The following is a 25,548-nucleotide window of genomic DNA, read 5'->3' as shown; positions in this document are numbered from 1 at the left end:
ATGCACCAGCTTAATGACCTCGGACCATTCACTTTAACCGTCTGAGCCTCAGTTTCCTCATCTGTAACACGTGAAACTTCTCAGCTATTTAAAAAACAGTTCCCAGAAGGACCGCATCCCACTTTCAGATGAAGGAAAAGGTCAATGATTAGAGTGAAACCACGTGCCCCACTGTGCTCTGTTCTCACCCCTCCGCAAGGCTCTACGACGCCACTGCAGTAGCTCAAGGCTTCACGTTCATTACTCACAATGTCGTTTTCTACTGATAGCAAACTCCTGTCACTGCTGGTGGCACCACATTAGGTGTTGGCCTTCTGTCATTACTGCCACCTACAAACATAACTGTGCTTATTATTATTTAGCCCCTTTTCAGAAATCGTCTCTCTCATATTCTTAGTGGGGCCACTTGATTTCATTTGTCTTTTTATTCATTCAAAATAATTATTTTTGGCAGGTCTCTTCTATGCCCCATAACCTGCTAGGAATGGAGACGACTGAGAAGGTACTTCCAACTCGGGGACTTTACTGCCCGGTGTGAGAGAGAGAACAGAAACGTAATGACTGGAGTAGAACATGATGAATAGGTAAGAGCTATCTATATGCTCATGGTGTTACAGGAGTACAAAGTGGAAACATCACATATGACTGTGGATGGTGAGTGGTGAGTACTGGTGTCCCTCATTTGAGAGAAAAGCCCAAAAAGTAAAAAGAAAAAAAAGAAAAAGAAAAAAACACTAACAAAAGAGGTTATTACTTAAGTTAGTTGCAAAATTTTCACAAAATATACTTTTAATGTGAACTTATAGATAGCAATTTTGTTGACATTTTTCTTACTTTTTTCCCCTGGAAGAAATGAAGTTAAACAAGATGATGACTTCTCGATAGCCAAATCTTATCCATTTGTTGTAAAAGACATTCCCAGAGGCCAAGCTACAACATATTTCTGAAGTTTGCGTTCTGTAAGGAAACTGTCAATGATCCAAAGAAGGAAGTACACAGCACAACAAACCCGCATGCAACAGACAACACTACACACCTGAAGAGCGTTTTGTAACTTATTGCATCAAGAAGGTTTCTGTTCTATTTCTAGTGTATGTTCTAGGAAGAAATCATAAATAGAAGAACACACTTCCAGTTAAACCCATGGAGTCAATACACACACCATCTTTACACTGGGAGAATAGTGAATATGGCTTAGGTCGTTGCTTGCCTCACTCTTAGTGGCAGACACGAAAACAAGGTTCATTTTCTTGCTAAAAGCTCAGCCCTGCATTTAGAGGTTGCCTCTCTCACTGCACATGCTGACAGCAAACGTGCTCTGGCTGTTACCTGCCTTTCAGATTTGTTCCCCAGAATCACTGGGCTTTGTTTTCACCTCTATTTAGCCTCCTCTTTCAGGATTAATTAAAAACTCCTATAAACTGGCCTGGCTAATTCTATTGCTGGATGCTTTGGAAAACGAATCCCACCCTGGAATTTGCAGAGATTAAACTAGTTACTGATTTTTGAAAACTTTTAATTGCTCTGTCTGGACCTTTAGAGGGACTGCAAAACAAGATGACTCGTCTTTGGCAGGAAATAATATTGACATCACACCTCTTTTTATAAACAAGTGAATCTGGCACTTTTTCTAAGAAATTAGGAAATAAATTTCTCCTTACTGTTAAACTGAGAGTATTTTAATATGATTTTTCCATTCTTTCATCCTTTCCTGAATGGCTAGATAGGCAAAGCCATAAAGCACTGAATCCATCGTGCACCAAAATGGTAAAATTAAATAGCTTTTCAAACATCACATGAAATGTAAATGACAATGTGCTATTTTACTTAAATTTTTTAAAACTAGTCATCTTACCTTGTTCTCTCTGTATAGTTTTTAAATTATATATTTTCCCCAAGTTTACTTCCTTATCTGTATCTCTCACTACTTTGCCAATATGGATAAGGGACAAAAAGATGTGACAAGGGCCAGGAGACCAGCATCTGAACCAGGGTCAGGCAGTGAGAGGTACATGAATGTCTTCAAAAAGAGTATTAGAAAGGCAAAGTATCAGGACACAGCAAATTCAGTGATCAGCTCCAAACTGGAAATGTGAAAACTGTTTTGAGGTTATAAGACAAAGTCTACTACCCTTGAACCTGGGCCAAGAGCTACTCAAGCAGTAACTCTCCACCCTTTGCCTCAGGAACTAGGAGATCAGAGTGAGAAGATATCTGTAAGCAGTCAGGTGACATGATGGCTAGTGGTCCCCACAATTTGAGGCCAAGATTACAGGACTTCACCTGGTGATTTTGCCACTTAGTGAGTATGTGGCAAGGAGCTATTTCCTATTCTCTCTCACGAGGATCATAATACCCGATCTATGAGATCACGTTACGAGTTAGCAGTTAGGAATATAAAGTACTTCATTCATTTTAGGAGCTCAAACTGTATTTACGTTTACTGGCTGTGGCTTGGCCGAGTTACATGGTTGGAGAACAGCCTTTTTTTTCACTCTATAGGCTTCCACCCTTTTGGGATGGTCAAAGGATGCTAAGGGCTCCACAAAGGTAAGAACATGTAGCTACCTGAAACGTTAAGGTCAGGCAAGGATTTAGGAAATGCCAAAGCCCCTGTCCCCAGATGCGTTTGACCACAAAGTGCACTTGACAATGCAATCGCTAGACCTAAAAACATGTGAGTCACTGAATGAATAAAATTGAGAGGACTGCCCTAGAATTCCCAAAACACATGGACAACCTGCTTCTTTGTGAGAATGACAGGAGGCTCTAATTAACGTCTGATGCTTCTTCGACATTTCTGGGGAAACAGCCTTAAGGGAAGAGGAAACTCAAATCACCCCCAGGTGGAGCTCTAGCAGCTAAACGCTTAGCATTTCTTTGAAGACACGTGATTTATCTTTTAAAAAGCCATGCAAATTGTGTTCTAGTCTATAACGTATCTTCGGGAATTTTAATGCAAAACTAAGGTTTTAAGTCCCTGATTTCTAATCCGGCCAATCTGGCAATTTCAGCCCTGCCTATAAATACAAATCCGTGGATGCAGCCTGTAGTCCCTATTTTCACAAAGTTCCCCAGGTGATTTTCTCTGCTTAAGAGATCTAACCCTAGAAATGAATTCTCCAAATGGACTGCTTGTTCTGCTATAGTCATGGCATGCTGGTGCGGCTTCTATGCCAGGGAAAAGCAGGCTGGTCTGGCTGAACTTGAGACATCACAATGATACTACATATGATGTCTACGAAGGCAACTACAGTCGACACTCTTTGCCAGGGGCTGGATCGGCAGGCTCTTCATTTCACATTCACGCGGTATGTTCCGAAGCAGCAGTGCATCATCTGAGAACTCAGCCCTCAAACAGGCAGCCTTAACCACTTACTCATACGGCCCGTTTAGAACTTGTCTCCTAAGCATACGCTTCTCGTAACCGAAGAAGAGTTAAAGGTTTTACTCAAATACTCTGGAGACACACATGCTGAAGATCACCTCACATATTGACCGAATTACAGTAAATATTTAAAAGCACAGAAATCAGTGTCAAGGAGATCTGGTTTTAAAACCTTGCTTCTGGCACTTCCAAGCTGTTTCATCTTAGACATCTTCTTTAAAGAAATTGAGCTTCAATTTCCTTCTCTGTAATAGACGGTGTAAAAGTAGAACACAACTTACCAGATTGTTACGAGTATTAAATGAGAAAATAACAGATATCAGTTGTTCAATGAAGGTTATTTCCACTAACAATAAATAGGAGTCTTATATATTAATAATTATGTTAACTAGTTAATATAATTATTAACATATTAATTACAATATAATAATTATAAATTAGTATTGCATATGATTATAATATATAATAAATATATTATTAATCATATTAATAATAAAATCTATATTATTACATTATCCTCTTTTGGGGAAGTAAACATAAGATCAAAAGAAGTGCTATAGTGTAATTGACCAAAATAAATTACTCAATTTCTTTTAGACCCTTTTCAAACTGTAGGATTTTCTTTTTTTATCCTGAAGACTCTCACGAATGCTTTTGCTCTTTTGGTGAAAATCACACAGGTATTAATTTTTCATATGGGAGTTTAGTTTATTCTCAAATATTTTCTTTTTTCTTTTTTGGCCACGCCACACGGCTTGTGGGATCTCAGTTCCCTGACCAGGGACTGAACCTGGGCCATGGCAGTGAAAGCCCAGAATCCTAATCAGTAGGCCACCAAGGAACTCCCTCAAATATTTTCTTATATTTAATTTTAAAACATTATCATCATATGAAAGGTTAATCTAACTGGTGGCTCAAGTGGTCTACATCTTTGAGATGCATGTGCACAACAAATTTAAAAGAGATATATGGAGTAATACAAATATATTGCATATCACTATTTTACAGATTCAGATGAGACTGAACCCCCTGGAATATAACATCAACATAGAGATAGAAACCAGGTATAATATTGTTTTAATTTTCTCTACGACATATATTATGAAGAGTTTATGTATATGGAGTGGATCTGTATGTGAAATAGGTTTATGAATGTGGGATTATAATATTGCAGAGGCTGGTTAAATGGCGGCACAAGCATGGGCTGGGAGTTCAAATCCCAGCTCTCTCGTTTACCATGTGGACACATTATTTAACCTCTTTGAGGCTGTGTCTTCATCTGCAAAATGGGGGAAATAATCCCTTCAGATTGTTCTAAAAGGTAGTTACAAGCAAAATATCTGAGACATAATAGGTGCTCCACAATCATTGCTATTAATTTATTTAGAAATCTACATATATCATCAGAGTACTTTCATTTCTTAAATATTAAAGAAAATGTTTCCAATATCCAAACTTGTTCTTATATCTCCCACGTGGCAGATATCTCAGCCTGAACCCTGTAAGTGAAACAGAGTAGTCTTTTTTCATCTTTTCAAAAGAAGTTTAAATATAAATCAAGAAGACTTCACAGACCTTTGCATGAATTTGAGGCACTTATGATTTTACATATTCTACAAAATCCTCTCTTGATAAGTCCATGGAAATTAAAAATTAATATTCTAAGTCCCATGTTTCTATTTTTAATTCTTCTGACCTTTCCAGTTTTAAAAAAACCTCATTATGTTGTGAACAGAATTTATAAGACAATCACTCATTTATTTTATAAGTACCTTAAAGGGAAAACTTAAAAAATTGTTATTTGGACCAGCAATAGAAAACTGCCCCAAATCCAGCTTTATATTGTCTCTGGTCTAAGTCTTAGTGATATTTTATAAAATACCACGAAGTCCTAAAAACTGCCGTTGGGTGGGGTAACCATAAAATGTATTGTCCATACTGAGACTCTCCTGAGATCACAAAGGAAGTTATTAGTAATTACTCTGCAGCAACAGGGATACACCAGGATTGCCCTGGGTGCCTGTGACATGTGGTCCCCTACCTCTGGGTCTTAAAGCTGATGGTCCAGTCATTACAAATATTCACCCGAACTCGTGGTTGAATCTTCTCTCCACATAGTAAACTTTTATGAACTTAACATTTACATTTCGTTACCTTAAAGCTTTTCTAATTATCTCAATCTTGGGGATGAGATGTCATTATTTGATACTAAGCTATGAATAAATTTCTCTCCTTTCTCAGGAATGATAATAAGGTGTCAGGTAAATCTTCATCTTTTCTATTTCACCTACCAGCTCCTTTTTACATGTTCCTCTTTTAGCTTCAGGGAGATTTCTGCCATCACGTTTGGCATTTTGCAACACCTGTTTCTGCCACAGGCCACTGCGCTTCTCAGCTCTCTTTAGGATATGAACTGCCTTGCTTAGTCAAGTCCCATTACTTGTTCCATAATTGTCTTAAGTCACGATTCATTACCAGAGAAGAAGCTAAAGCTTTACTAGTAATGCTACAGAGGACACAGCTGAGATGCCCTTCTATCTGCTTTATAAGAAATCAGCTCCATTCAAAAGCAAAACTCCATGTATTGAATCCCTTCCTTATTTATCCTGTTTGCTTCACAGATTAAACATAATCAGTTCTGGAGGTCAGCCGTGAAACCTAGGACATACAGGTTTCTGAACAGGTGCATCTCTGCCTGAAAGCTCTCCCGTTATTAGGCTACAGTGCGTGCAAATTAAGCAGAGGTTGGAACAATTGTTAAAGGACGACGAGTAAGAGAAATGAGGTCATGACAGCAACTGGCAACACTGATCTCTGGAAACACAACCATCATACCAAAGCTTAATATCTGACTCAGAGATGTTTATGAGAAATTCCTAGTTAAGAAGCAACAAAAGGAAAAAAAAATCCCAATTTTAAATTCTTTTAAATTGGGATTTTTATGTGTTTCATTCTGACTTTGGACACTGTTTGAGTCTCTAAAAAGAAAGCAAATTAATGTCTGGGCTGGAACTAACGGTAAATTTTTATCCCAGGGATGCAAGGATTCTTCAATATACGCAAATCAATCAATCAATCAATGTGATACACCATATTAACAAATTGAAGAATAAAAACCATATGATCATCTCAATAGATGCAGAAAAAGCTTTTGACAAAATTCAACACTCATTTATGATAAAAACTCTCCAGAAAGTGGGCATAGAGGGAACCTACATCAACATAATAAAGGCCATATATGACAAACCCACTGCAAACATCATTCTCAACTGTGAAAAACTGAAAGCATTTCCTCTAAGATCAGGAATGAGACAAGGATGTCCACTCTCACCACTATTATTCAACATAGTTCTGGAAGTCCTAGCCATGGCAATCAGAGAAGAAAAAGAAATAAAAGGAGTACAAATTGGAAAAGAAGAAGTAAAACTGTCACTGTTTGCAGATGACATGATACTATACATAGAGAATCCTAAAACTGCCACCAGAAAACTGCTAGAGCTAATTAATGAATTTGGTAAAGTTGCAGGATACAAAATTAATGCACAGAAATCTCTTGCATTCCTATACACTAATGATGAAAAATCTGAAAGAGAAATTATGGAAACACTCCCATTTACCACTGCAACAAAAAGAATAAAATACCTAGGAATAAATCTACCTAGGGAGACAAAAGACCTGTATGCAGAAAACTATAAGACACTGATGAAAGAAATTAAAGATGATACCAACAGATGGAGAGATATACCATGTTCTTGGATTGGAAGAATCAACATTGTGAAAATGACTATACTACCCAAAGCAATCTACAGATTCAATGCAATCCCTATCAAATTACCAATGGCATTTTTTATGGAACTAGAACAAATCATCTTAAAATTTGTATGGAGACACAAAAGACCCCGAATAGCCAAAGCAGTCTTGAGGGAAAAAAACGGAGCTGGAGGAATCAGACTCCCTGACTTCAGACTATACTACAAAGCTACAGTAATCAAGACAATATGGTACTGGCACAAAAACAGAAACATAGATCAATGGAACAAGATAGAAAGCCCAGAGATAAACCCACGCACCTATGGTCAACTAATCTATGACAAAGGAGGCAAAGATATACAGTGGAGAAAAGACAGTCTCTTCAATAAGTGGTGCTGGGAAAACTGGACAGCTACATGTAAAAGAATGAAATTAGAATACTCCCTAACACCATACACAAAAATAAACTCAAAATGGATTAGAGACCTAAATGTAAGACTGGACACTATAAAACTCTTAGAGGAAAACATAGGAAGAACACTCATTGACAAAAATCACAGCAAGATCTTTTTTGATCCACCTCCTAGAGTAATGGAAATAAAAACAAAAATAAACAAATGGGACCTAATGAAACTTAAAAGCTTTTGCACAGCAAAGGAAACCATAAACAAGACGAAAAGACAACCCTCAGAATGGGAGAAAATATTTGCAAACGAATCAACGGACAAAGGACTAATCTCCAAAATATATAAACAGCTCATTCAGCTCAATATTAAAGAAACAAACACCCCAATCCAAAAATGGGCAGAAGACCTAAATAGACATTTCTCCAAAGAAGACATACAGATGGCCACGAAGCACATGAAAAGATGCTCAACACCACTAATTATTAGAGAAATGCAAATCAAAACTACAATGAGGTATCACCTCACACCAGTTAGAATGGGCATCATCAGAAAATCTACAAACAACAAATGCTGGAGAGGGTGTGGAGAAAAGGGAACCCTCTTGCACTGTTGGTGGGAATGTAAATTGATACAGCCACTATGGAGAACAATATGGAGGTTCCTTAAAAAACTAAAAATAGAATTACCATATGACCCAGCAATCCCACTACTGCGCATATACCCAGAGAAAATCGTAACTCAAAAAGACACATGCACCCGAATGTTCATTGCAGCACTATTTACAATAGCCAGGTCATGGAAGCAACCTAAGTGTCCATCAACAGACGAATGGATAAAGAAGTTGTGGTACATATATACAATGGAATATTACTCAGCCATAAAAAGGAACGAAATTGAGTCATTTGTTGAGACGTGGATGGATCTAGAGACTGTCATACAGAGTGAAGTAAGTCAGAAAGAGAAAAACAAATATCGTATATTAACGCATGTATGTGGAACCTAGAAAAATGGTACAGATGAACCGGGTTGCAGGGCAGAAGTTGAGACACAGATGTAGAGAACAAACGTATGGACACCAAGGGGGGAAAACTGCAGTGGGGTGGGGATGGTGGTGTGCTGAATTGGGCGATTGGGATTGACATGTATACAGTGATGTGTATAAAATTGATGACTGATTTAAAAAAAAAGAAAAAAAAATTTTTTAACCTTTTGTCTCTGTTTTAGTTTGGATATTTTCTTCTTATCTATAATAAAAGTCACCAAAATTGTAAAAAAAAAAAAAAAAAAAAAATTGTATTGACACTTTTTCTGCTAATGAGCGAGACTTTAAAACTCAGTTAACACTGAACTGAAAATATAAAAGAAAAATGGTGGAAATGATTGGTCCTTGAAATAAGTCATCAAACTTATGAAAATTGTTTTCATCAGTAACACTGCTCATAAAACCATGTGGCCAATTATGTATTTTCTTCTCAAACAGTAAATTAAGAATCACATAAAGAGAAGGCAAAATCCATGTGTGTGTACATAGCCATTGGGCAGATTTTACAAATATAAGAAAGAGAAAATGCAGACATCTCCCTGTAACTGCTATGTCTCGAATAACTGAAAAGTCTGCCAACACGTATGAAATTCTTCCCAGTGCACTCCTTTTTTTTTAGGATAATGTAATGAGCTGGAGCTAATAGAATATGAGAGGTCTTTTAACATTTTTTTCAGACACTCATTTTTGAGAACAGAGTACAGCACGGAGCTGGCTAAGAGGACTTACTGAATGATTCAAAGGCCATGAGTTCAGATGATACACATACCTGTCTGCCCTATTTGTATTATATTTTCTGTGTCAAAGTTAAGTTTGCAGCATGATGCCTGATCTCCTAGCTGGGTTAACAAGTTTGAGAATTCTTGCCTTTCAACTTGGTTTTTAATAAAATGGGAACTTTAAACCAGCCTCCTAAACTCACTGCGGTTAGAACATAGCTGCTTCCTTACCCAGAAGCTTTCTCTTTTCTTCACTTCTACGTCTATTGTCTCCTGCCCACACGGTATTTTCCCACCCTCATATTCATTCATGGAACAATCTAGACATATTCTACAGCCCACATACATTTCAAAAAAAAACTACCTACAGGTTTCCTTCCATACATTTCTTCCCTCACCCACACAAGTCAACTCCCTTACTCACCACTTCCTTCAACTTTCCTATCCTGTGTTTGTACTAATTCACTGCTTTCCTCTGCTTTTAAGGTTGCTTTTCTATTTTTTAACAATTTCTCCTTTGTCACTTTTAGCAACTTGCTTTTCTTCCTCTGTTCTTTTTTTATTTCCTCCTCTTTATCAATTTGTCATCAAGTTGTTATTATCTGTCTAAATATAACACACTATTAACCATGCCTTCAATAAATAGTTACTAAGTACTTAACTCTGCGCTAGGATACTAGGTACTGACCAGAGGGAAATGAATCTTATCGACCCTTTCCCAAATGTGTCCTTACAGACCTCACTGTGTAATGAGGAAAATAGGGAAAAAAATAGCTGTGAGTGCCAGAGTGCTAATTCTAGCAAGATGGACTACATTAAGTTTAGCTCCTTCCACTACAAACAGCTAGATCTGTTGGATAAACACTAACATTTAAAAATTCATATCTGGGCTTATAAGAAAGAAAAATACATTCCAAAATGGCAACATGTAAGAGGAAACTAAAAACTAGAGGAAGGGAAATACATGAGTTGACTAAATGGTGGTCTCAATGGGGACTAAGTACCCAGTAGCCAAGAGCTTGGGTTCCAATGCCTACAAGAAGCAGAAGACAGGGTCCTAAGCCCATGTGAGTCTGGGAGCGGGAAATGGGACCCCCATGCATACAGACATAATTAAAACGAGCTCCAGAGTGTGATATTGGTGAAGGGATCGTCAAACAGGTCAATCAGGCACAATAGAGATTATAGGTACAGACCCAAATATAGACAGGGAATTAGTAAATGAGAAACGTAGCGTTAAATTCTGTGAGTAACGACACACAATAAATAGTGCGGGGAAAACTGCCTTACCATATGATGAAAATCAGTTGTAGTAAGTTATACGTGACATACAATATATTGCACATATTAAAAAGAACAGCTTGATAAATTCTGACATATGCACAGAACCACATTCAAGAAAATGAACATACTGACTAATCCCAAAGGTTTCCTAGTGCCCCTTGGTCATCTCTTTCTCCTACCCTAACCCTTATTCCCAGGCAACCAGTGATTTCCTTTATATCATCATAGACAAGCTTGCATTTTCTAGAATTTTATATACATGGAATCACAGAATATGTACTCTTTTTCATCTAGCTTCATTTACTCAACATAATTATCTTGAGACTGAAGATGTTATGTATATCAATATCTCACAATTTTTTATTGCTAAATAGTAGTCATTACATGGATATACCACAATTTGTTAATCCATTTACCTGTTGATGGAAATTTGGGGTGTTACCAAAGTGGGCTATTACAAATAAAGCCTTTGTATGTATAAGCATACATAAATCTATGTATAAGTCTTTGTATGGACGTAAGTTTTCATTTCTCTTGGTTAAGCCCCAGGAATAAATGAATGGGATATGTGGTAGATGTCTGTTTAATTTTTAAGAAACTGCCCGACTGTTTTTCAAAGTAGTTATACCATTTTCCATTCCCATCTTATTTAAATAAGATATGAAAATATCCTGACGGTATTATGTTCCCACGCTGAGGAAACTTTCTAAATGTACACTTTGAATTTGCTGAATCTACTTTCCCACAGGGTTACATTTTTCAGTCTGGCTTGTCTTGAGTATTTGTCTTAAACATTTGCACAAAACAATTTTGAAGAAGCAGAGAATACAGAACATAGAGGGCACATAAATACTTTTTAAAAAATTGAGACACAGAGGTTTTTCTCATGAGAACTGCAGAAAAGTCCGTATGAATCACCTAGATAAAAGTGGGAAGCAGCAGCATAGCACAGGGAGATCAACTCGGTGCTTTGTGATGACCTAGAGGGGTGGGATAGGGAGGATGGGAGGGAGGCTCAAGAGGGAGGGGATATGGGGACATATGTACGCATATGGCTGATTCACTTTGGTGTACAACAGAAACTAACACAGTATTGTGAAGCAATTATACTCCCATAAAGATCTATTTTTTTAAAAATGCAGTTAGTAATAAACTTACCCTGGTTTCGTGTCATTTACTACACAGTGATAGGTAAATGTCCCAAACATCTGAACTCCTAAAATTCCATAAAGAAGTAGAAAGAAAAGGAGGAAAATGGAAACACTCCATATTTGTTCTCCTGATCGCCTAGGGGGAAAAAATAGGTAAAGTAGGTAAAACTTACCCCCAAAAATCATAAACCTATCCCCTTAACTTACGTAAAAGCAGTGCTTACTTTAAAATATTTGTAATTCTGGTCCTTGGTAGTTCAAATCGGAAATAAATCCGGAATGCCCGGATCATAATTAGTGGCCGTGGGATCCGTAACATGCCCCAAGGGGACATCTGATCAACTATATCAGCGATTTCAAATACCTGCAAATTCAGAGGTGAACAAACAATTCAGACTTTCGCTTAGCAATGCTTGTAGTCAGGACTATAGAGACAGCATCAGAGGTTCATCCTGTGCCCTGCATTATCTTCCACTGAAATCAACTTTCTTTGGAGTACATTTTGAAGCTATAGCTTTCTTAAGAGAAACAAATACATAAACTAATGAAAGTGTCATTAATCTTGTTCATTCCCTGTATAATCCATCAAGGCACAGTTTTTATTACAAAAATAAGTGCCAACGTAGAATACAGAATAAGTATGCTAAGCCTTCCTCACTAGTAATGGTCTTTGGTGGAACTTTTTGAGTATCTAGAACACAAAGTAATGGCGAAAGGGTTAAAAATACTATGAAAAAGAGGAAAAAGAATTCCATTTACCAGTAGAGGCAAGATGATAATTAGGAAATGTTTGTCAATCACACAATAGTTATTAAATGGAAAAGAACACATTTAATATGCAGGATGAAATTAATTATTGGAGAGGTGAGCTTTATAAAAATAAGGACAGCTTATCAATAAGCACCATGATGACTTTGCAGGATGGACTATGAATTTATTTTATTCTGATTTTTTTTTTAAATGAAGAATACAGTAACTTCAGTTGAATTAAATGCAAAATCAAGCCTGAATGAATGCATGGGAATGAATTCTACTGGTTTTCAATAAAATCCGTCCTTCAGGCCTTTTTAATCTATGTTCCCCATTTCTCATAGTAAGGCATTTTCTATTAGCAATACAGCATTTTATGTTAACCAATATTTATCCCAATGTATTTATATTATTTTAGCTATTTTTAGTGAGAATTCAGTCACCTAAAAGACTGGAATTTTAATTTTTAAATTCAAATTTTTATTCTACAAATACAGAAACCTCACTCCATGTTCTTTCCTTTATTTCAATGAATATATTTCTAACATCTGCTTAATAAGAAATAATCTCATATGGTACTAATTTTTATTTCTGATTGAGAAATAAGTCAAAAATGTGACTGACAATGATTTAAATGTTAGGCTTTTTAAAACCAATAAACATTTAAAAAATAATGTTTTAGGAAATTACACAATCACATTTTATCTATACTCTTTAATATATCTATTTAGATTTTCAATGTAAAATAATGCCCATTTTGGAAAATACCCCCTTGTAATTTAAAAGTGTTTAGTTACCTGTAACACCAATGAAACCCAGAGGCAAAAGACCATAAATCCATCAAAAACACACCAGCGATCTTTCACATAGGAGCTATCCCCCTAAAAATAAATTTTACATGGTGTTATCAGACAAAATGAATAATTTCAAGAAACATCTGTGGAGGGAATAATCAAGTGTTAATTCAGCATAAGCTATCTACAATTTTTGTATCATAATTGAGCAGACTTTCAAAAGGAACACTTTTAGCATTTTAAATGGTATTATATATGAGGAAAATAATTTATAAAACACTCCATAACTGCAGAACTTTGCATGTAAAATTTTAAATTCATGCAAAGGTAAAAGATCACTATTTTTTCTCTTAGCCACACAGCGTCTACCACATAAGGAACCAGAGGCCATCCTACTTAATACGCTGCTTAGGTCCTAAAACCAACTCTTCCTATAAGAGCCAAGGTTAGTCCTTCACCGACCATTGAGCACACAGTGGTCAGTGAAGGACTTTAAATCTCTGGGAACAACCATCATTAGTGGAAAATTAACCAGGAATTCATGTTGAATTGAATTAAAAGTGAAGATGAAGAAACTTGCCTTCATTTCCAAAATAAACATATATCGACTTAACTTTAATTGGGATTTTAAATGTAAAAGAAAGATAAGGAAGACATACTACTTTCATTTTTTACTTGTGAGTCTACTCTGACATTAGAATGCATTATTTTATAAAATTTTTTTACATGTCAATTTTTAAAAAATGTAAATATACAGTACATTATGTTGATAAGTGTTACACAGAAAAATTAAAGTATGTATTTTCAAATTGACTTTTATTAAACAAATGTGTTCTTTACTTGTATGTTGAGTAAAAAGTGAGAGAAAAATATCACTTGATCTTTATTTGAAGAACTAGGCATAATTGTGATTGCTTAAAAAATGTAAAAAATTCCAAAAATGAAAACTGAAATTTTATGGGGCTCAGCAGAGAACTATTTTAAAATAGTAACAATTAAAAGTAAATATTAGGCAAGAAAGAGAATAATTACAGATCATTGGGTACACAGGCACCCAAATAGAATGACCTTATAGAATATTTTTTCCCAAACAGTATTACTATTTTATTCCTATTTTGCATGAAAAAATGTTGCATGTAGTATTACTACAATTAACCTCTATTGTTGCTCATAATTTGCTTTAGTAACAAATTATGTTCAATTAGATACAGGGTAAGAGCTTCTCATTATATTGAGGTTTATTTAAAATATAAAAAGTGAGGATAAATAGTGGTATTTCCCTGGGAGGGGAACAGAGTGGCAAGAGCCAAAGGCGGAAGAGAGACATAATTTTCACAGAATATCCATACATGTGTCTTTTGACTAATGGTCATGTGTTATATTTTTTAAAATAGATTTTCAATATTAAATTTTTTAAAAGTTGAAAATTTTAGCTTTAACAAAAATCACTTTGTCAGTTGGTGCAAATAAAGTCAAATTTGAAAAATTTGGGCCTCACAAATTCACAACGTAAAGTTATCAGTAACAGAGTTGGCTGAATTTTTGTTTTTTATTTACTACATAAATTTGTCTGCTAAAGAAATTGATGTTGCAAAGCTAACCTGGAGTATAGTTTGAACTACATAAAAGGATTATTTTAAATCATTTAGGGTCCCAAATAAAACAAAAGCATAAAAACACATTTGAATTTCAAATGACCTCATATTATGAAAACTGGCTTAGCAAAAACTACTACTGTATAATGTAGAAAACTATTTCTGAATTACGAAGTCATTTGAGTTGCATTATTTGGAATGTTTTCTGCTTTAGACGTTCCAGAAATTCACAGTGGCATCTGGCTGTCCCCAGTAAGAACCACCACATACTAGATGGCACGTAATGGTCAACTAAAACTGGCTTCTTTTTACTTGTCTGGTATAATACGTGAAATAATCCGCTGAGCAAAAGTTTTATACATTATGTTTTGGTTCCTGTTTCCAGGGTTCGTCCATTATTTATAAAAACCTTTAACACGCTGTGTTATAGTGACCTGGGATACAAAGGCCAACAACACTCAGATTTTTCCCATCTTTTCTTTTAACCTTTTGCCCTTTAGCATCCATTGTTCTTCATGCTGTTCCGTCTTCCTGAAAAATTCTCTGCAGTCTGTGCCAACTTTTCCCTCCAGACTTTGGTCTGACCACAGCCTACTCTGATCAGCACTTTTGCTCACACATCATGCTACCACCAGCAACTCAGCTCATGTAAATAAATAAGGTTCATACTATGTAACCTACAGAAGAGTCCTTTGTAATCCCCATCCAGTCGTTTAATGAGTTTATATTTTAGTCCCTGCAGTTTGGGCCTCCTACTTAAATCTTCTCTAAACGTATTCTCTGGTGTTGCATTTAAGAAAAGGTCTATTCCCCACTGTCAATGTTTGAGTTTGTTCTGAAGATTAGTAGCATCTTGAAACTTACTAGACTATTTCGGATGGCACTCCCACCACCTAGCACCATGTACGACATACAGCAGATATTAAATGATCGATGAGATAAGCACAGGAACCATGTCTTAGAGCCTCTGTAGATTACAATGCAGACAGTAAGAAGTCAGTGCATATGCTTCATGAATGCATCCATGCATCTATCCATTCACTGAAGCTACTAAAATTGTTCCTTTAAAGAAATGATTCTTTGTGGCAAAAAGAGAAAGATGGAGTACCTTTCAAGGCAATACCTTAGAGTTAAGACTCTTTTCCTTCATAATCATGAAAGATCACAGTTGAAATGATGAGATAATGTTTGGATATTTCTTGGATTAGTGTAGTTTGAATCAGCAAAGACTATGTGCCATGCAAATAGGTCAAGGTTTATATAATTTTTGCATTTTAATGAAATTGTAGATATGATTGAATTATAAATATGAATTGAAATTGATATCATATCAATCATTATTGATAATCACCAAGGCTCCATAAGTGTAAAATACCTTTTAATAAACAGAATAGGGACTTTGAAATATAATTGAAGCCAAGTGGGACCCTGCCCTGTCCCCCACCTCTTGTTGGTAGAAAAGCTCTAGCCTCCTAGGCCTTCCCAGAGTTCCAAAGAGCAAGTTTAATCAGAGAAGTGAGAAAATACAGAAACAAAGGAAAACAAGACAAAATAATAGTTTAGCCATAAAACAAAGTCAAAGACTTTTAATTCCTCTTCAAGGCCTATAGATACTATTCTGAGCCCATATCCTTGAGGTGTTTTGCCGATACTAAAACCTCCATCAGGTGGAAGAAGTTAACTGCATGCTGACCACCAGCACCTAGACCCCAGACTGGTTGGAACCAGAAGGCAGTCACCTCACCACCAGCTCCATGAGTTGATCATGCACTCCTTGACCCTCACCCTCACCTTGCCTTTAAAACTCCTTCCCTGAAAGCCTTCAGGGAATTTGGGTCCTTGAGCGCTAGCCACCCATTCCCCTTGCTTGGTCTTGCAATAAACACCGCACTTTCCTTCAGCACAACACAGTGTCAGTAGATTGGCTTTACTGCGTGAGGGTGAGCGGACCCAAGTTTGGTTCGGTAACATAATCTCATATTGCACTTTGTGTCTGACATATTCATCAAGTTGCCTCTTTTTCAATTTGTATTTTGAAAGACTCTTCACCATAACTGGTTAAACGGTGCTACGATTCAACTTGTCAGCACGTCCAGATCCTTTTAAAATCCTACCGTATTAATGTTCAAGTTACAATATTTGTAAATAATAAATTGTCCCTTTCCCCTGCTTCCAAAATATGTAACCAGAACCTAACACACACGAAGGCCCAGTGGTATCTGAGAAATTTTAATGCCTCCAATATGAAAGAAAGGTTTTAACTTGTTTGTTGCACCAACAAGAAAGGGAGAGCAGAGAGTACTTGAGTTATGGGCAGAAATCAGGAGGCTGGTGCCTGAGGAGATGAGTTATTCAAGAGCTGTCCGTCAATTTCTATAAAGATAAACACTTGGAGGCTGCCAATCAATTATACAGTATAAGAGAGGACCTTAAATTGCCATGCAAGGATTTAACAAGCAGAGAAACCAAACACATTCGCCTGAAGACATTTATAGGGATATAGTTTGCAGTTACAGAACAATATGCACGGGTGTAGTTTCATAAGCACATGATTTATTGTTCCGAGTTCCCAGGACCCATCTGTCACTGTGTCTTAGCATTATTATTTATTACTTCAACAGTGCTCAGAGGATGCATGCTACTTTTAGCCAGGTCTATTGCCAGATGCAAAACAGACAACTGAGAATTGTCTGAAGAATTCACAGTCTGCGCTACACGGAACGCTTTGCAGCAACACAAACATGTATCACCCAAATGCTTTATTTTTGCCTGTAGGGATTTGGTGAGCTAGAACGCTTCTTGGAACGAGAATTAGTGGGGGAGGCAATTAGAAACAAATTATTGGGCAGCGGGAATTAATTGGCAGATGTAGTCAAGTTTGGGGAACGTTATAAAAGATGTGAAATCCTTTAAACACATCAACTCCTCTAATGAAAATTTTGAAGGACATTTTCTGCCGGAAGGACCTTGTGCTTCAATTTCTCTCTCCTGTCGTGCGCGGGGCGTGTGACCTCCACAGTGAGCTTCTCAAATACAAATCAGAGGGTGTCACTCTCAGATGCGTATGCCCCACGCATCTTAACTGACCACAGAAGGAAGCCTGAGCTCCTCGCAGCGCTGCAAGGCCCTCCACGGTGCAGCCGGGCTGCGTTCACAGGGTCCTTTCCAGCTGCTCCCTGAGCATCCCATCTGCTACTTCTGACTATGCAGAGTGCCCCAAGGCTCCAGGGTGTTCCAAGCCTGTGTGTCTCAAAGCACTGCTTTTCTCTCTCTGTGAAACCCTTTACTTCCCTCCGCCAATACCCCCGCCATAGACTACACCTCCTCATACTTCAAGACATCACTTCACCTTGCTCTTTCTTCAAGACTTCTCTGACATCTTCAAGCAGATTTTTTTCACTATTTTTGGTGCCCCCTTCCCCTGTACCTGCTTCAGACCATTATTACAGCATTTTCACAAAATACTGAAGGTCTATCTCTCACTATCTGAATTCTCACTATACAAATCTTTGCTATTTACATGTGCTAAAATACTTGCCCCCAAATCACTATGTAACTAGAAGAACCACTATAGCAAATCTGTACACGTGCCAGTGGAAACACTGAAGTTGTCCGTGAATCCTGCAAGGAGGTATGATGTGCGTGCAGCGCTGCTGTTCTTGGGGGCTAAATCTTGTGCTGGCAATGTTTATCTAAATACTTAACAATCGATAAGCGTTAAGGGTATCACTACCTCCTCTTCCCTCTCTTCCCATTAGCCTTTCCGGGGACGTGGACTTGAGTCTACCAACCCAAATAAAGTATATGTGTGCATCGTGTTCTATTTTAAGCATCAGGTTACACTTTTCTTAATAAGTTTTCAGATTGTTTGGCAAAGAGCTGTACAAATATTTTAGCTGGAAATCAGTGCATAATAAACATATACTGTTAGTAAATTAAACAAACTAAATAGTGGATAATTTCACAGGAAAATTTACTTCATCAAACAGACCCCCAAGAGACCAAGCAAGTCTAAACAGACCAATTTCCCTAGGAGAAACAGAAAGAAGAGGGAGTCCTATCAAAAAAGCACTAGAATCAGATGGTTTCACAGGGGATTTCTAACAAACTTTCCAAGTGAAAATAATTTCAAGATTACTCAGATTATTTTAGAGCATATAAGTGCACATACACATACACAGAGAAAATCTAACATCAAAACCTGACAAAGGTTAGACAAAATTTAAACAAGGAAAATAATAACAAATATAATGAAATAACTGATTAAAACAGAACAAAACTGTGTCATGACCCAGCTGAGTTTTTTCTGAGAATGTAAGGATAGTTCAATTATTAGGAAATCCACGCTATTACAAGAGCTAAGGAGAAAAATCATCATTCAACAAAATTTAAAAGCTATTCAAGGTACAACTCTCGAAAGTTGGAATTAATGTTTATTCCCTTAACTTGATAAAATATTCATACTTCAAACGCAAATCCTTCAGATTACGTAATTAGGAAACATTAGAGGTGTTCTAAATAAAGCCAGGAACTAAGCAGAGATGCGCACTGTCTCTAAAACTATTTAAAATTTTGTAGGTATTATTAGCTGGCCCAATTAAATAAGTGGCAATTAGAGGCATAAGAATTGGAAAGAAAAAGGCAAACCTGTCTTTATTTGTATACGATATGATGATATGGAAATGACAAAAGAATGAATGGAAAAACTACTATAAACAATACATGAATTTAGTAAATTTAGTAAAGTGGCAGGATATAATATTAACGTACAGAAATCAACAGCCTTCATTTAAAAGAACAACAGTAAGTAAGAATACATAATAAATGATAAGACCCCAAGCCAAGAGCAAAAAAAAAAAAAAAAAATCAGAGCATAAATATAACAAAAAACGTGCAAAATCTACATGAGTAAAACTATAAAACAGTCCTTTAAGGTGCGGGAGCAGACTTGATAGAATGGAAAGATTACCCATGATCTGGGACGGGAAGAAGTGTGTGCGGTACCAATAACCACAGGCAGAGCCAAAGACAATGACAAATGGGGAAAAATAACTGCAACTTACATCATAAAGGGCTAATATTCCTAACACACAAAAAGTGCCCAAAATTTGAGTGAAAAATAATGACAACTTGAAAATGGCCTTTATATACATAGAATCGGGTTCAACCTCACTCGTCAAACAGAAATGCAAATTAAAACCACACTGAGTTACCATTTGCTACCCAACAGATTGGCAAATATCCAAAAGTTTGACAACCTGTTTTGTGGTGACCACGTGGTGAAAGAGACACCTGTGTGCATCACTGGTCAACAGTCAAAAAGGTTCAGGGAATATGGAGTAAACAGAAACTATTAAATAGAGCCACCAGGAAGCAATTAACCAAACCTAGACTGTAGAACATTCTGCAAGACAAAAGACTCACTTTCCCAATGGATCAATGACATGGAAAATTTTTTTGCGGGGCATGTGGGGCTGAGACCTAAAGGATTTAAAGAGACTTAAATGAGATTTTAAAATACAACAAATACACTTTGTGCAGCTTCTTTGAGTCCTGATTCAAAGAAGCTAACTGTAAAAGAAAATATTTTAGACACCTGGGGAATTATGAATATGGATGGGGTATTAGCCTACATTAAGGAATTATTGATAATTGTGCTAGATGCAATATGTAAAAAAAAAGATTTTGTCAGTCAGCGATGAGTAAGAAGTTGTTTCTGAAATAATCTGATTTCTCAGATTTGCTTTAAAATGAAATAGAACTGGGTAAATACTGATAACTGTTGATGCTGAGTTACAGGGATTCATTACAACTATAATCTCTACTTTCATGTAAATTTTTAAAGTTCCATAATAAAAAGTTTTTAAAAAGTTACAAGTGAAAAAAGTAGTGCATTGACTGTGAACCCCCTCTTTTAAAGATAGCACACAATGAATTATTGTAAAGAGAAGCAAAAAAAATTGACCCAATAACTATATCTTAAGCATCATCATGTTAAAGTCTGGAAATCCTTATACAAAATAAGGCCCTTCTTCATCAAAATTACCTCACTTGAGATGCTGATACAGCCAGTAAAAGAAAAGGCTAGGATTTGAGTCAAATCTGTCATTTGTCAGACCCTAACACCCATTCTGCTGTTTCATTATACCACTGTCTCTCTAAATAGTACAATTTGAAATACTTTAGAGACAGCATCATCTACGTATTTTTAATGAAGGTTAAAATATAAATAAATAAAAACCCTCTGTGAAGGTCAGGGTTACAGAAGGAAGAGATATCCCGGGACAGAAATTTTCTTCCTTTTCTTTTTCTCTCTTTTCCTTTTTCTTTTATTTATTTATTTATGGTCTCCCAAAGGTGTCAATTTCATGTTACCCATTCCTTGTGTTACAGTCCTGGAATTCCTTTCCATTTCAAGCCCTTTCTTTTTACCCCTTAATATCTTCAGAATGCCTCAGGCGAATGAGATCCTGCTGATTACCAGAGCACTGCAAATTTATCACATGACGTTTATTCTGCGTTCCATGAATCAACAGGTGCCTCCTCGGGCTAGGTAGCGTGCTCACCCCGTAGGTGGCATGAAAGACCCTCCTCTGGCCTTCACGAAGTCAGCAGTGGGGCCATCTAGCTCCTTCTCAGATATTCCAAGACTTTGTGCCTTACACAATTGACTTCACTTTTGAATTATTCTTAATGTATATTTTCACCAACATCTGGAGTTATATATACCCTTTTTAAAAGGACTTCAATATCGATAAAATAAAGAGACGTTTTGTTTGACTGAAATTAATGTGAAAGCATTAAACGGATTTAGATTTTCAACGCACTTTGGTTTTTAGCTTAAATAACACGGAAACACTCACCTTGACAATCCCCCGGATGTGCATTTTTGCTATCATCTCTGCCGTGTAGAGAAACATCAACAGAGTGTCCAGGGTGAAGGTCACGTACTGCAGAGGAGGGTAGTGTTCGAAGGTCATGGGCGTGTTCATGCAGACAGAAATGACGCTGATGATGGCACAGATGCGCAGCAGAGAATGAACCCACTGCAGAGATGGTCCAGAGTTACCACCTTGATGCCATGAAATATCCTAAACTTGTGTTATGAACCATGCTATTTGGAAAACGTAATAGTGAGATGGAAATATTTCACCACTAGGGAGAAAAGGAAGAAGGAAACTAACACGTTAAACACTTGTAACGTGCTAAATGTTTTCACGTATTTTACATCGTTTGATTCTCAAAGCAGCCTAATTTCCACATGAAAACACTAAGGAAGGTGAAGGGGTTTGTCTGTGGTCCTGCATTAATAAAAGCCAAAGCGTCGATGTGAACCAGGTCAGGCTACCCCAATGGCTCTGATACTTACCAGGGCATAAGGCCATAATATAGGGAGATTCTGATTCAATCAAAATATATATCGATAGAAAAGGGATATGCTATTACTTTCATACTTTTTTATGTACTATGAGCACCTAGAAATGGGGACCATATTTATTGTAACTTCCCTGGAATCTAGCACAGTGGCCTATCCTAGTAGACCTCAAATGCTTCTTAAAATAAATTGATACATATTCCATAAGAAGGGTTTTCTTTCTATTGTGTCTTATATGTAACACCCTTGTATAAAAATGTTTTAAAATCTGCTCTCATCCTATATTTTCAAAGCTTAATAATAAATGGACTTTCCTCTTTACTTTGGAGAACATGTTTTATAAAAATTTAGCCCAGATATCTCTCCTAAAATGCCAAAAAATAAGTTTGTGTGCCATTCTGGCAGTGCACGTGCTGTATGAAGACTTTCCTTAACCCCGACCTAAAGAAGTAGGAATTAAAAAGACAAATGTGTGTGTATACATGTGTATGTGTGTAGGACATAAAATTACTCATGTATAACATCTTATTGTGAAAACTAATACCTAGGAGAAAAAAGATTAATGCATCTGCATGCTAAACCTACACAATTAATATTACTAGCTAATCAGTTAGTACACAATTCCTAAACGTAATTTCAATGTGTTATTTATTGACTGTCCTGTATATATATGCCGTCACATTAATTCTTTAACATACTCCCCCTGAAAGAAGATGTTTTCGTTTCATAGTGGATGGTTCTGCAGCTACACAAGCTAGCAAGCACCCACAATGAGAAACAGAAAAATTGTCAGCACTTCGAGGAGACTCAGATCCTTGTAGGCTGGTGAGTGGGTTATAATACTAATATGACAGTTGTAATAGTTGCATGAAGACATAATGCTGCTAATTCCATACCATATAAGTCACTGATGATTAACTTTAAAAGCTGATGTACTTTTCATGGCAATTAGTGAAGCGCTTCAATAAACATCAGTGTGTAAATTTAGCCCCATCTGGGCCTCCAACACAAAGGATCTAATTACACAAGAGTTTCAAAAGATGGGTTCTCCCACAACAAAACTGTCGTGAGTTTAAAGAATGAATTCTCATTAAGCATTAATCATTCTAGTTAGTGTTTACACACCTACATCTATAAAACTACCTTCTTCAGAAGTTCTCAGAAAGCTCTGTATGGGGTGGATACTAAGAAAAAGTTAGCGACTGCTTTATTGTCTATTCCGTTCAAACTCTCTAAACATGAATGGAAGACCCACTATGTGTCAGAACTTATGCTGGGCTCTGAGGACACACAAATGGAAACAACACAGTTTTGACTCATCATTACTTTCGGTCTGATATGCATAACATAGATATTTATATACAATATCATTTCTACTTACATATAAAGTAGGATAAGTGGAAAGAGAAGAGGTTCATTCCATCTGTGGTGGGGAAGGGTCAAAGGAGGAAACTCAGAGTGGATGGGGGCAGGGGTCACATCTGAGCCAGGCTTCATGGGTGAGGGGGATGTGACTCATCTAAGCTGCTGGGAAAGGGTCTCCGGGCAAAGGAAACAATGTGAACTGGCCGAACATCTCGGAGGAGCAGGAAGCCACCGACAAGTGAACAGAGCGTAGATGCAGGAAAGGGCAGTTGCTGAGCAAGTTAGAACCACAATATAAAGAGCTTTGCATGTGACACTAACGCATTTTGATTTGCACTGTAGGTAACAGGGATGTTTCAATGATCGTAAAGCAGAAGGGTGACGTAAACAGATACGGAAATGTGGAAAGAAATGTGAGCAGGCGAGAAGCAGTCTTGAGGACAGATTAGACGGGAAAGGACAGGGGGACCAAGGCCGATCATCTTTATCATGGTCAAGGTCAAGGGAAAGGCAAGCACTGCGAGAGCAGCAGTTCATTTCCTGACTTCAGCCTCTGCTGCTGGTTTGATAAAGGAGTTTATACCGCTCAGGATCCTAGAGCTGAGCTTCCCAGCCCTGTGACTCTGCCTTCCGCCCCAGCTCTGGCTGCTAGACTGTCTCGTGTACAATGACACTTGCTGTAGCCAGGCTTCCCCTCAAGTTCCCATCAGCTTAATTAGGCAGAGAAGGTGACAAAGTTCTTCAGAGACACTATCCACTATCTCATTAACCTTTCCGTGCAACTCAGGAGACCTTTAATTCCAAACTTCTGATTATCTCCTCAGACTCCTGCATCATGAGAAGGTAAGTAAAGGAAGTCTGGTCGAACAGGTTCCGCATCTCGGTCTCCAGCTTTGGGTCAACCTGAGAAGTGGTATTAACTCCACATTTCGTGACTCTGAGGGGAGGAGGGGGAGCCAGACCACCTCTCCTGCCTTCCTCTGTGAATAACTCACAGCGGCACCTCATTATTTCATCGGGATTGTTCTCAACCTCCAGACTCCGAGACTCATCCCCGTTCTACTGCAGTTCAGACATTTCAAAGCCAAAGCTACATGAGTTTTGAATTAAATGAATCAAATTTCCTTTATATCAGCGTGGGCCTCTCCACACTTCCAAAAAGAAACTTACTGGCTTGTTAATCCAGAGTATGTCTGCGTTGTCCGACAGAGATTCATCAGGACCAAAGTCAGTGACCGGCTGGGCCTCCACCCTGGAGCTCTGCTTCCTTTTGAGCATGCTGAAGTTAGCTCTGGGGAGCAAGTTCAAAACCACGGTCTGGAAGCGGAAATGGAGAGGGTGTTAGTGCCCTAAACCATCCTTACCCTAATCACAAAAACAGAGCCTCCCATGCATGCCTAGGCATTTGTTAATTACACCCATGTTCTATTATACTGTATATAATCAATACATGCAGCTAGAAATTTTTAAAGGATGAGATAAAAGTTAATAAAAAAAAACTTGAATTTTTTTCTCTCAACCCAACAGATCGTCTTGTGCACATCATAAAACTTTCTGTGTGCTACTTTAGAGACCACTGGGGTCTGGATTAACTGGGGTAAAATAGCTTTGCCTCTTAGGGTTCACATATTAATAGGAAATTTTTTGAGGTTTATGTTCATATACCTAGAGCTGTCTCCACTTAAAGGTGGTTGGCGCCAGAGCACAGCTGACCAATCCAGATAAACTACTCAGATCATTCTCAGAATTTTCCCCTGCGGTTAATTTAATGTGACACTCACAGACATTTATTTCCAACAATAGGATAGACCCAAGTTGACCTCCCAATTTTGTCCTTGCCATAGTGGATGGGAGCCAGAGAGAATGGGGCAGAATCTACTCTAAATAAAGCGTTTTTTTCTTTTATGAATTTTGTAACTATATCAATT

The 25,548-nt window shown here is 37.3% G+C and overlaps 1 protein-coding gene across 1 annotated transcript in view; it reads right to left on the bottom strand.

The window, feature by feature from the left end:
• Window positions 1–24,898, bottom strand: part of NALCN (sodium leak channel, non-selective) — a 272,041-nt gene extending 247,143 nt beyond the window's left edge. Inside the window, 5 exon segments of the mRNA XM_061170618.1 lie at window positions 11,749–11,877; window positions 11,966–12,105; window positions 13,289–13,372; window positions 21,744–21,926; window positions 24,791–24,898. Coding sequence (XP_061026601.1) covers window positions 11,749–11,877; window positions 11,966–12,105; window positions 13,289–13,372; window positions 21,744–21,926; window positions 24,791–24,898 — 644 coding nt within the window.
• Window positions 24,899–25,548: the final 650 nt, after the last annotated feature.

The sequence above is a fragment of the Eubalaena glacialis genome, chromosome 16 (assembly GCF_028564815.1).
Source record: "Eubalaena glacialis isolate mEubGla1 chromosome 16, mEubGla1.1.hap2.+ XY, whole genome shotgun sequence".
NCBI classification, from domain to species: domain Eukaryota; kingdom Metazoa; phylum Chordata; class Mammalia; order Artiodactyla; family Balaenidae; genus Eubalaena; species Eubalaena glacialis.
The sequence above is the reverse complement of the archived record's forward strand: the minus strand, read 5'-3'. Positions and strand labels throughout refer to the sequence as shown.